Here is a 13,508-nt window from a genome sequence, read left to right as displayed (position 1 = left end):
TTCTGATGGTCTAGGTATTGTGATGATCAAATGCTAGAGTTAACTGGGCTATGTTTGTCCCATCCTTGATAAAGAGATGAGAGCAGGAATCTGGACAAGGTCTAAATATTAAAACACCTGAGGTGGGCAGCAGAGCCTAACAACATTGAACACCAAATAAGCAGACAGTCTTTTTGTAGCTCCCACAGTAACAAGCTGAGACAATGTCATAAAATTGTTTAATGATAGTTGTAGACTTTGGGCACAGATGTGTACATCCATAAATGTGGCAAGTATTTCTACCAGCACTGGTCGTCTTCTGCAGACTACTCTCAGGCTTCCCCTGGCTTTCCAAATCCAGCCTGGAGTATCTGGCAGAACCCAGAGCTCTGGGTCTCTTATACCTTTTCCCCTGTTTGGCTACAGCTTGAATTCACTGGGCATTGGTTCACCTCTCAGGCCAGCCAGCAAGTTGTTAGCTGCCAACAAGGACATGGTATTGCGAGTTTTGTAGGTGGCACTGCCAATGTGGGGCAGAATCACTGGAAAGGAGAGAGAGGCAGTTGATAATCGTTCAAGACTCTAAGCTCGCTTCTCTCATAATTGAGTTTGCCAGTAAGGAAGACAATGGAGCTCACCCCGGTGTGCCTCTGTTTCCCCTCATCTGTCATACCACCTCTAGGACTGGGGCTCAGGGTAACAATAAAGGGACAGCAGGCTACTGAGACCCACACAAATAGAACACATACACAGAAATAAACAGAAGTGGGCCAGGTGCAGTGGCTCATGCCTATAATCCTAGCTACTCAGGAGGCTGAGATCTGAGGATCAAGGTTCAAAGCCAGCCCGGGGCCTGAGACTCTTATCTCCAGTTAACCTCTAGAAAATGGAAAGTGGGGCTTGGCTCAAGGGTTGAGCAGTAGCCTTGAAGTCAAGAGCTAAGGGTCAGTGCCCAGGACGAGGTTAAGCCCCATGACCCACAAAAAACAAAAACAAGTGGTACTGTGGCTCAAGTGGTAAGGCACCAGCCTTGAGAAAACCCAAGGACAGTAGGCCTTGAGTTCAAGCCCCAGGACTGCCAAAAAAAATTACTAGATGGCATACCCTGCAGAACAGTGAAGTCAAACAGGAGAGGTCACTTGTCCCCAAAGAGCTGCCTTTTGAAATAGTACCTGCACAATAAACTAGCTCCAGGCTTGGGAAAATGAGACATTTTTCCCAGTTGCAGGCAGCAGCCCTAACATCACAGCCTGCTTGCTCCAGGCAGGCTGGAGGTAGGTAGGACAGAAGAGTTGGCGGGCTGCAATAATGGACGCCTTCACTGGGCAGGCAGCAAAGTTACCTGCTTGGTTTTCCATGCCAGAATGTAAAAGGGTGATCCACAGCTCTGACTCATGGTGAGCAGAGGCAGAAACGTTAATATGTAAAGAATTACTAGTCAAGCGAGGTGCTGGTGGCTCACACCTATTATCCTAGCTACTCAGGAGGCTGAGATCTGAGAATTGTGGTTCACCACGCACACACACACTGCACCATGTAGAAAGTTAACACAACTGAAGAGGCAGAAAGGTAAGTACCAAGACTGGTCCCAGAGCTGCCAGCAAAACCAGTCACGTGAGAGCCAGTTGGATGCACAGTCTCAGGTCCAAGCCCAAACCTACTAAAGCAGAAACATAAGGGATCCAGCCCAGTGACGGAGTAGCTCAGTCTCTCAAGGACTCAAACTGGAAGTATGAGAGCTAGTACTCTTAAATAGCAATGGCCAGAAGCATCTCACACTCCTACGATTAAGGTAGCATGGGAAGAGTGGAACTGTCACAGTGCAGAGAAGAATGGGGAGCCACCATAGCTCAAACTCACAGCTCTGTGGGGGTACTGACTAGCTGGTGAGCCAAATGTTAGAAAGCCCACACTGGATTCTACAGCCACCTCAGAAACTGCTGCGACTGGTGACAGAGGTCAGATGGGCAGTCAGGCCAGCAAAAGGGGCTAGCCACCAGCTCACCACACTGATGAACAGAGGCCCTGCTCCTACCCACAAAACAGAAGAGGGTTTTATTGCTGAGAAAAAAACATCCGAAAACTGGTGGTGTCATGGCTTCTTTTCTCAGACACTGATACTAGGCATTGATAGTAATGAAGTTTCTCCAGTTGTTCTACCCTTGTAGGAAAAGTGACCAGCTTCCTCTTCCTCTATGATCTACTTTTTTGGAGACAAAGACCCAATGGAGTATGCTCAGAAGGGTCCCTCGGGTCACTAATAGCCTAAACAATTCACAGACCTCGTGTGTGTGTGTGTGTGTGTTTAACACCACTCACACTGGCTCCACACAGCCCAGGACCACCTCTCCACCCAAGTCTGCAGGACAGGCATCTGCGCTGGGAACACATGGCTCTTACCACAGTTCTTGAGACTCAGCAGGGGATGGTTTGTGGGCAGTGGTTCAGGGGTTGTCACATCTAGTCCAGCAGCTGCAATCTGGCCACTGGCTAAGGCCTGGTACAGGTCATCCTGGTTGACAACATCTCCCCTGGAAATGACCACGCAATGCAACATGGGTGCCCTCTACCCAGGGTTTTTTGTTCTAGACAACAACCCACCTAGCACTGGGCACTGATTTTAAAGCGGCAAATCTAAGAATGTGCTACAGGAAACCTGGAGAGTTACATACTCAAGAGCCCTAGCCCTGCTATCGGCTAACTGTGTGAACCTTGACAAGGGTCACAATGGACTTTAGTCTCCTCTGTAACACAGGGAAATTCCCACTGACCTCCCGGGAATGCTGGGAGGAATAAAACTTACTGACATACACTACAGCAGAAACAGAGCCTACAAGTTGCATTTGTGTTGGACTCCATACAAATACCTGGGCTGGCCTCTAGACACCCACTGCCACCCACCCCTGAGAATGACGACATACTATCAGGGACCTGACTGGCAGGGAAACCAGTAAACACCTAAGTGTCTAGTGATTCTCAGCCAGCTGCTGGTGGCTCACACCTGCAATCCTAGCTACTCAGGAGGCTGAGACCTGAGGATTATGATTCCAAGTTTGAAGCCAGATTGGCAGGAAAGTCAGTAAGACTCTAATCTCCATTTAACCACCAAAAAAGCTGAAGGTGGGGCTATGGCTCAAGTGGTAGAGCACTAGCTTTGAGCAAGAAACCTAAGTAACAGCACCCAGGCTCCGAGTTCAAGCGCAGTGACTAGCAGAAAAAAAACAAAAACAGAAAAACTGGGGCCGGGAGTTTGGCCTAGTGTAGAGTGCTTGCCTAGCATGCACAAAGACCCAGGTTTGATTCTTTGGTACCACATACATAGAAAAACCAGAAGTGGTGCTGTGGCTCAAGTGGTAGAGCCCTAGCCTTGAGGAAAGCCCAGAGACAGTGTTCAGGCCCTGAGTTCACACCCCAGGACTGGCAAAATCAAAAACAAAAAACAACAGCAAAAAAACCCACAAAAAACAGAGACTTCAGGCAGGGAATTTGGCCTAGTGGTTAAAGTGCTTGCCTAGCATGCACGAAGACCCAGGTTCGATTCCTTGGTACCACATATATAGAAAAAGCCAGAAGTGGTGCTGAGGCTCAAGTGGTAGAGCTCTAGCCTTGAGAAAGTCCAAGGACAGTGCTCAGGTCCTGAGCTCAAGCCCAGGACTGGCAAAAAAAAAACAAAAAAAAAAACAAAAAAAAAAATACCAGAGACTTCATATTGGACACCAAATAAATAAACATGTGTAATAAAGAATTTACAGTGCAGGACTCTAGTACACGGGAGGTAGAGCTGCCATCAGCTCGAGCCCTGTGTTCCTGTCATTCTCACCAACCCCACCCTCAGTACTCCTTTGTAGCTCATCATTGGTAATTATAGGTGCTTTAGGAACTCTCAGGGTGACCATTTCTAAACCTCAACTCCAAACTGATTTAAAAGGTTTCAGTGGGGCCAGGTGTGATGGCACACATCTGTAACCCCAATACTTGGAAAGTGGAGACAGGAAGACCTCAAGTTTGAGGCCAGTCTGTATTACACAGCAAGTTCAAGGCCAGCCTGGATTCCATAGCAAGATCCTGTCTCAACAACAACAGAAAGGTTCAAAGGTACCAACAGGAAGAGGTTAAAGAATGGTCAACATCTCAAATACACAGAAGGCCTTGTGAAGAACTGATTCCCAGCCTCCCTTGGTTACAGAGACTTAGCTCAGCCTGAGGTCTCATCAACAACCCTCAGAGAAGAAAACCTTGGCTCATAGGGGTGGGGACAGACCTTCAGGGATGTTCAGTGGCCCTAGGCTACCTGCTGATGTTGACAAACACAGCTGTCTTCTTCATCTTCTGGAAGAAGTCCTTGTTGCAGAGCCCCTTGGTGGCAGGTGTTAAGGAGCAGGATACCACAACAAAGTCAGACTCAGCAGCCAGCTGGGGGGCAGACACTGAGGGGGAAGAACAGGGCTTCAGCAGAGGCTGAATCCTAGCGAGAGACAGCAAGATAGTGGAGTCGAACAAAATGGTGATGGCACTCCAGCCCCGCCTAACAGAAACTCACAAGATGCTTTCTCTGCTGGTCTCTCTACTTGTATACCTCTAATGACTACACAAAGCCAGCAGCCATTCGTGGGATCCTGGTGTACCGCATTATCTCCAGGCTCCTTGGTTTAGCAGATGGAGAAATCAAGGTGAGAAGGGGCAGGAGGTTTTTCAAGGATCTATGATCTCGACCATTCTTGCTTTCACCTCCTTCAGTGCTGGATGTGCTGATGGGAAGAAATGATAAGATCCAGCCTCCCTCTGCCCTTCATCACTTCATGTAACTCCCAGGGCGTGGATCTTCCTGGATCAAGGCTCATACACAGGCAGGACTCAACTCTGCACATCCCTGCACTCTGCCAACACACTGAGCAAATGCCTGTACTCCCTTAAGCAGACTGGTGATAACACCAGATAAGATAGCACCTTTTAGGGCACAGCAGATCCCAGTCACCTGGAGCTCCCACATTCCACCTGCAAATGCCACCATTTAAGGCAGACTCCCCCAAAGAATCCATGGAAAGCAAGGTTTTACTTACCAAACTCTGCCTGGAATTCCGCCGCTTCTTGAGTCTTGGGATGACGTCCTGTGTACAGGAACCTCTGGACACCAAATGGTTTCAATCTCCGAGCAATGGCCTGGCCTAGAGGCAAGGAGTCAGAATCATGGCTTGTTCTCAGCCTTTAGAAGAGGAGAGCAGCCCCCAACAGCTCCAGGACAGCATTTCCTGGATGGCAGCACTGTCCCCATGAACACATCTTGTCTCCTCCACGTGGAGCCCAGGGTGATCAGGCTCTAGCCAACCCGCAGCCCTCAGGAATCTGGAGACAATGCCACAGCTCCTCTTCTGGCTGGCCTGGCTCAGTGTCTTCACACGATCCCAGCCACCATTGCTAACCTCCATGGGCTGGATGTGGCATCCCTACATATGTGGCTGGGTCAAGGTGTTCCCTCCTTTCTTCAGGACCCTCTGCTTCCGTTTATGCAGTCCTAGACCTAATGGTGGCATTGTCCAACTTCCAATCTGCTCCAAACCTACAAGAGCTTTTCACACTTGGACAACGGGATTCTCAGACTTAGAACAAAACCCAGTGTGGGTGAACTCCTCTAAGCAACTGTCTCCAGTTCAGACAGGCAGACTGCTGCCTGTCCAGACAGGTTATCCACATGTCCTGTGCACGGCCCACGGCCCTCAGCTGGCACTCAGAGGATGGCAGTGCACCATAGGCAGCTGCTTGGCTGACCACAGGCCTTCCTGCACAGATTTCTCCAGAGCTGGCCACTGGAAGAGAACTGACTCTGCTGTGTTGGCAGAATGGTAGGGCCTCTTTCTATACGAAGGCTTCACAATTCAATGCCTTTGAAGAGCCTTGCCTGTAAGATTGGGCTCTCCACAGTGAGCTACACTTCAAGGTCCAGTCCAGTGTCTATGGTCTTGCTCTGTTCTTTGTTTTGTTAATTTGGTGCCAGTCCTGGGGCTTAAATTTAGGGCCTGTCTCTGAGCTTTTTGCTCAAGACTAGTGCTCTATCACTTGACCCATAACCCCACTTCCTACTTTTTGGTGGTTAACTGTAGGTAAATCTCATGAACTTTCTTGCTCAAGCTGGCTTTGAACCTTGATCCTCAGATCTCAGCCTCCTGAGTAGTTAGGATTACAGGCGAAAGGCACCAGCACCAGGCCCTTGTTCTGTTCTTTAGAGAACTGATATTCTAAGGAACCCAGTGCTCAACAACTTTTGCCTGACATCGAGTGAGTTCTTAGAGATTCCTGGTTTTATATATTTATTCCTTTGCATGTGCGTTTTACAAAGTGGTCCTTCTCAGACAGCCTCTCCAAAGCGCATTCAGCATTTCAGTTCACATTACCAGAGAACCCAAACCAAGCCAAGAGCACTGAGAGATGGTGGGGTGGAGGAGGGAGATGGGGAAGGGGGAGCTCACCTATGCGCCCCAGCCCCACAATGCCGACAGTGCTCTGCGTGAGTCCATAGCCACACATCCACAGGGGCTTCCAGGAGGTCCAGCCACCACTGTGGGGGTTGGGGGGAGTGGTGAGCAGCTTTAGCAAAGATGAGAAATCACAGAGGCCTACATACCCAGCACCCCTGGCTTGTGATCCAACGTCTAAACCCATCTCTTGGTCAAAAGGCTGTAAGTGGCATAAACGATGCCCCCAGCTACTTTGTTCTGTTATTACACAGCGGTGATGCCTCCTTTGAACTTATCTGAGGCACAGAATCAGGGGGCTATGGGGATCTCACACCATTTTACAGATGGGGAAATTGAGGCCAGGAAACGTGACCTGCCTGAGGAACGTGACCTGAGCTGGGGAACTTGAAGCCAAAGGCTGTAAACCTGGGGCATGGGAATCTGGAATAATTCCCTTGTTACAAAGTAACAAGAAAAAGCCACAAGTCCTGCCCTTTGCCCTAAGTGAAGTTTGAGTCTCTGTTAAACAAGGTGCCAACCGTCTAGATGGGATGGTGAACAGGGCATTTAACACTGTGGAGTCTGCCTCTGCCCCATGCAGAGCCTGGACTCAGGAGGGCTGCATCTGCCATGGCTACCCACTGATTCCTGAGTGCCAGCCCCAACTCTACAGCCCTTGGCCAGACCACATAACTCTTTTATTATACTGGCACTCGCTTGAACTCAGGTCCTGGGTGTTGTCCTTGGGCTTTTTAATTCAAGTCTGGCACTCTACCACTTGAGCCACAGCCCAATCTGGCTTTGTCGATGACTGATTGGAAATAAGAGTCTCATGGACTTTCTTGCCCAGCCTGTATTTGAACTATGATCCTCAGATCTCAGCCTCCTGAGTAGCTAGGAACAAGTTTGCTTCTTTAGGCAATTAACACAGTGTGCCCAGGGCAGGTGTGGCTTTCAAAGCAGCCTCTAGCCTTCCGGGCTTGCTGCGCGAGGCATCCTGGGTACTCAGCATCATGTTTGGTACAAAAGACCATGCCCCTGCTACTTCTTCTGTGAAGCCTCCAACCAGCAAAATGTGTCAGTTTCTTCTCATCTCTCATGAGCTCCTTTCTGCTCTGTTACTGAACCTTTGCCTTGTGGTTTATTTTAGCTGTGTCTACTCGGTGGCACACACTGAGGACAGAGAACACACCCAGACCAGGCTGACTCTGGTTCACAGGCCCTATACGTTGGGCAGAGATGGTTCTCCTGAGAGATGTTACCACTCACTTCTTCACTTCTTCCATGGCCTCTGGCAACCGGCGGCAGGTGGTGAGTAGCAGGGAAACAGCAAGTTCTGCTGTGGCATCTGTCAGGACATCTGGAGTGTAACCTACCCGGATCCCACTGGGAATCAAACACGTAGGGTTAACATCAGCCTCTTGCACCTTTAACAATGTCTACTGCTGGTCATTTCCTAATGTGTCTTTTACTCTGCCTGTCAGGAAGCTCTCAGAACCATAAATTGGCACCAAGGACTGCTTTCTTCGATTACCTCCATTTGGGAAAGATATAATGATGGGAGATTGGGGTTCAAGTAATCACTTATTCTTCTAAAATTTCCTCTTGGCAGAGTGCATTAGTAACATTTTCCTTTCTATTTCCAAGGGTGTTGTGGGGATAAGCGAAGGGCGATAGAGACAGAGGGTACGCACTGTCCTGACCTTCTGGGCTTAACTGGCTTATGCATGCATGGACAAGTCTGACCATCAGTCACTCTGCCTTTCTCACTGCGAGATATGCAGTGAGAACAAGCTGTCAGGTCCTCTGGCCTGCTCTCCAGTAGCCACCTTCATCCCTGGCCCTGTCCAAAGCTCGAGTTGCATTTACCGCTTCTTGATTTCATCCAATGCCAAGTGGTCGACGCCCACAGACAGGGTGCTGATGACTTTGAGGTGTGCTCCTGTTGTACAGAAAATGCATTATCTTCCCTGGTAGAATTTGAAATCATGCACTTGGGACACCAGTTCATTACTGTTCATAGATCAGGAAGAAAGGCTGGCACCTTTAGTCCTTGGCTAAAACTCTGAACAGCCTCTGCCAGCTACAGCCATGGTGGCTCAGGGAGGTTAGGTATCCTGGCCAATCACAGCAGAGTCAGGGGTTCCCTTAGAGCCTCAGACACCAAGCCTCGCCTCCTTTACCTACTGGTTGTCGTGGGTCTCCTCTGATCCCATCTGGGGCCTCCCCGTGGACCTTACCTGTTCATACTTCCTCCTTCCCTGAAAGCCTCCAGACCCAGCTCAGGGTTTGGCATGGCTCATCACTGACTTATAATCAGTACTCCTATCCCTTAGTTACAGAACTTTTCTCCAAACTGTTCCAATACAACTTACAGAGTGATGATCACTCTACTTCAGAGCCAGGAGCTGTGGGTGGAGCCCTGCAAACACACACTGGGTGTCTGCTGCTGTGGGCACTGAGCTGGATGGTCTCTCTAGCCGCACAAGGAGCTCGCCAGGGGCAGTGTTTTGCTCAAAATCACAGAACAAGGCTGTGGCAGGGCAGGAGGGCACCAGAGTATCCCCACCCCCAACATCCCTGGTCCACACTGAACTCTTCACCCTTCCAGAGTCTCTCCCAGGGACTCATAGCAAGAAGGGGCAACTCCCGCCCAGTACTTCAGGATGTGCCTTCTGACGGTTCAGAAGGCAAGGAAAGCATTGTAGACCCACGCAAGGGTGAAGACCTCCTCAGAATCCCGCCCAGGCTGCCCAGCACACACCTGCAGCGTCCAGAAGCTTTTTGTCCACACGGTCAGAGAGAAGGCAGAGCAGGCCATGGGCTCCTGCCACCCCTCGCTCTAGCTCCTTGCTGGGGATGGGCTCATCAGAATCCCACTGCTCCACCTCACAGCTGGAGGGAAGGAAAGCCACTGAGGGAATGCAGGGAAGCCCCGCAGACACCCAGCTCTCTCAGAGCCAGCATGGCCTTCTGTTTGTCATGGCCTGACTGAGGAGATTCAGGTATACAGGTGGCTACAGAACTGTCCAGAGACAAATGCTGGATGGATATTACGGAGCAGAGGAAGAGGAAAAGAGCTGAGAGGTTCCAGAGCACAGCCTGAGTGGAAAGGAGGAGAGTCTGGAAGAGCCATTGTCACCACAAAATGCTGTCAGAGTCACAGGGAGCCTCCAAGAGGCCAGCTGGAGTCTTACATCCGACAGGACTTGGGTTTCAATAAATTACCTTCATTTCTTTCTGTTCTATGTCCATGAAACACTAAGATCTCATCTGCAGGCTTTGACAGGAGAGATAAGCTCAAGGCCAACAGACACAGGGGTTTAGGGAGAGCTTCTCTGCAATGGTGAAAACCAGATATTCCTCTCAGCCTTTAGAGAGGAGACAGCTGCTAGCACAGTCCTGGTCACTCTTGCTGCCACCATAAGCATGGCATAAGTTATTACAGCAGTGGGAGCTCCGTACCTTTTGGGTACTATTTCTGTTGTTCTCATCCTGCCTTTAGCACAAAGCAGGATATTCACAGAAGCTGCATTGTGCCGGGCAAAATTTAAAACATACTATGTGTTCCTCTCGAATTGGCTTCACAGACAGGAGAGTGCATGGCTGGCAAATGTCAAGGGAAGACAAGGGTGAGTACAACAGTCTGGTCTACCAGTTGCATCTGTGGGGTCCTGAGAGAAGTACTCCTTTCTGCCTTTCCCCTTTCTGCTTGCTTTTCTACTTTTTATGTTTGTGATAGTCTTGGAGCTTGAACTCAGGGCCAGGACACTGTCCCTTAGCTTTTAGTTTCTTTCTTTCTTTTTTCTTTTTTTTTTTTTTTTACTGAAGGCTAGTGTTCTGTCTTGGGCCGGGAGTTTGGCCTAGGGGTAGAGTGTTTGCCTAGCATGCACAAAGACCTGGGTTCGATTCTTTGGTGCTACATACATAGAAAAGCTAGAAGTGGTGCTGTGGCTCAAGTGGTAGAGTGCTATCCTTGAGGAAAACCCAAGGACAGTGCTCAGACTCTGAGGTCAAGCCCCAGGACTGGCAAAAAAAAAAAAAAAAGAAAAGAAAGAAAGAAAAAGAAGAAAGGAAAGAAAAAAGAAAAAGCAAACAAGTTGATGTCTCTGAAGCCTCTGGCGAGGCTGGTCCACAGAAAGCGTTTGAATTGAGAGTCATCAAAAGCTCCAGTCATCCACCGGTCAGGTCAGTGACATCCATGCTCTCTGACCCCTCCTGCCCGGTTTAGCCAACCTTTACAGGGTAAAGAATTAACAGCCTGAAACTTTGCCCTCCCGGATGTCTGACAATCGCCCCGTGCCAGGTGAGGTGCCCCACACCAATGCCAAGAGGCTGGCGAGAGCTGAACACTGGAGAACGTTCTCTAAGCAATCTCAAAATTCCAAGCACGACCTGGCTGGGCACAGTCAGCCATTCTGACCAAAACCCAAGGCTCCAGACTCCCTTCCTCTTCCTTCCCCAGACAAATGGGGCCTGGGAAGTTTGCCCCAGCCTGCCCTGGCGCAGCTCGAGGCACCCCACAGTTCGCGCCTCGTGCCGAGGCGCCTGAGGTCGGGGGCGGCGTTCGCCAGGGCGGCCGGGCGCAGGGTGGGAGAAGGGCTCCGCAGCCGCTGCCCGCACCGCCCGACTCCACCCGGCCCGACCCGGCGGGGGACACGGCGCGCACTGCGGCGGGGACGCGGGGCGCTTACTCTGCGGCCTGGGCGAGCGCGGCCCGGCCCTCGGGGGGGATCCTGCGGGTGACGAACACCTTCATCTGTCTCGCTAGCTTCATCCAATCCGCAGCCTGGGGACACCCACAGCACCCGACCGACCCGGGACGACGGAAGTGGGGGCGTGGCCACGGCGGGACGCGAGGGGCGTGGCCTCTGGAGTCGAGGGCAGATGGGGCGGGACCTCTGGACTCGGGGGGCGGAGTCTTTGTGTAGGGGCGTGGTCTTGGGGCCGCTGGAGACTGGACTGGGCAAGGCTGGGAGTGCCGGTGACAGAGTGTCTGTGTGGGGTATGAAGGCAGGGCTGAGTGTGCCCTAGGCGGCCGTGTGTGTCATCTAGCCCTCATGAGGACACAGTTGGGGACCTGACATGACCAAACAGGAATCCCTGCTACAGCAGAGGCTCTGAACGTGGCAGGCATGCCCACGTAGGGATTGATTGGAGTGAGTGGAGGGACATCTAGAGGAGAGTCCTTGAGTGTGTGTGTGTTGGGGGGTGTCTGTGTCCATGGGAATAGGTTGTCAGGATGTGAGGGGCAGAAAGGAGAATGCCCTTGACCACCTGTGCCAGGCAGACGCTTCTGGTCACACAGTGGGCTCTGGGCTTGGTGCGCTCTGAATACTCTTAGGAGGCTGGACAGTGTGGAATGAATGAAGTATAAATCCAGAATGATGCCTTTAGTACCTGGGACAATTCCCAGTATGAAACCATAACTGAATATGGGATCTTGAACATCTCACAAGGAACCAGGCTCACTGGACACCTGCTGATGCTGCAGCAGGGCCCAGCATGAAGTCATGGACAGACACCCAGATTTACAGTCAGGTGAGTGGGGAATTCAAGCTCTGTCACCTACAAGCTGTCTGGCCTGGGTGAGATCATGACATCTCCTTAAGCCCAGGTTTCTCCAGGGACCTACTCAGGATGACACCATTGTGAGTCCTATCATTGTCAAACAAAACAATGTCTACATGGGCTCTGGGTACTGATAGTGGCTCGTGGAGTTCTGAGGCAGTGAAGGAGAAAGGTGGGGGCTCAGGCCATAGAATCTAACTGTCTATGTCTACATCTCAGCTCTGAGATTGATGAAGTGTGTGCCTCAGTTTCCTCCTTTGCAAGATGGAGATTATATATTATCTATCTCCTGGCTTATTGAGAGATGAATCATACACAGGGCTTATAACAATGCAACACCACAGCTGGAGCATAACAACTCTTATTAACACACACAAGGAAAATAGCACCCTGGGGTACCACACTGCAGTTAACGGAACTGAAGCCAGCTCAGGACAAGTGCTAGACCCCCAACCCTATCCCTCACTTCTGCTTGCCTCCCTTTTGCCTGAGGCTTGTTCAGTTACTTGCTCCAGAGGGACAATAGAGTGGTCTTTTTCTCACAGATTAAAAAAAAAAATCAGAATCCATGTATCTCCTAAGGGCCAGGACTGAGATTTGCACAGAATGGGGATATTAGCAACTGGAACCACACAGCAAGTTCCTGGGCCATCAGGATCCTTGCTAGAGCTTAGCTCTGCTACTCCCTCACTGAAGTAACACATTAATGAATGTTTTACACACTGACCTTTATCTGAGCTGCTGGGCCACTGTAGAAAAATGTACAAAATATATCTAACATTGATCTAAAGTGATGTTTTTCTGTCCCAGGCCAGGCACTCAGATACAACTGGGCCTCTGTGCCATTACTCATTGAGCTCAGCTCCTTCAGCTCACCAAGGCCCCAGACAAGGCTGAGGTAGGAGAGGACACAGCAGGTTAATGCATTTACGTGACTTTGCCCCCCCGACCCTGCAGGCAAAGCATAAAGCTGACACTGGTAAGAACCACGAGACAGTGGGAACAGAGCCAGATCGCAAAGCCAGCTAAGGCCTATGGCCTATGATACAGGTTTGCAGAAGCAAAAGAGGCCTGCTTCTATGGGCTTTGTTGGCTGAAACTACTCATCCTCGTGAATAGATAACCTTAGTAAAACAATCACAGAGTCTAGACCAAGGAGAGGAGACACACATTTATTCCTGATTGGGTTGGGCAGGATGAGGGAGAATGATGCAAAGGGCAATATTGATGAAGGCTCATTTGTGTGTATTAAGTGATTTGTTAATGGTAACCCTTCCATACAACTACTTAAAGACAATAAAAACACAATTTAAAAATAAACCCATTCCGGGGTCAGGGGGTCGGTCTAGTGGTAGTGTGCTTGCCTAGCATACTCAAAGTCCCAGATTCGATTACTCAATACCACATACATAGAAAAGCCGGAACTGGGGCCAGAAGTTTGGCCTAGTGGTAGAGTGCTTGCCTAGCATGCATGAAGACCCAAGTTCGATTTCACATACATAAAAA

General features: G+C 50.2%; 1 protein-coding gene across 1 annotated transcript; it reads right to left on the bottom strand.

The window, feature by feature from the left end:
- Positions 1-201: 201 nt before the first annotated feature.
- Grhpr (glyoxylate and hydroxypyruvate reductase) lies at positions 202-11,257 on the bottom strand. Its single transcript, XM_090330270.1, has 9 exons — positions 11,126-11,257; positions 9,196-9,326; positions 8,301-8,373; positions 7,701-7,817; positions 6,444-6,532; positions 5,040-5,144; positions 4,271-4,406; positions 2,380-2,510; positions 202-521 (listed from the first exon to the last, which is right to left on the bottom strand). Exons 1-9 carry the CDS (start codon positions 11,206-11,208, stop codon positions 400-402), a joined length of 987 nt encoding a protein of 328 aa, XP_090186396.1. The 5' UTR covers positions 11,209-11,257; the 3' UTR covers positions 202-399.
- Positions 11,258-13,508: the final 2,251 nt, after the last annotated feature.

The sequence above is a fragment of the Megascapheus bottae genome, chromosome 3, assembly GCF_031878675.1.
Source record: "Megascapheus bottae isolate mThoBot1 chromosome 3, mThoBot2.hap1, whole genome shotgun sequence".
NCBI lineage: Eukaryota > Metazoa > Chordata > Mammalia > Rodentia > Geomyidae > Megascapheus > Megascapheus bottae.
The sequence above is the reverse complement of the archived record's forward strand: the minus strand, read 5'-3'. Positions and strand labels throughout refer to the sequence as shown.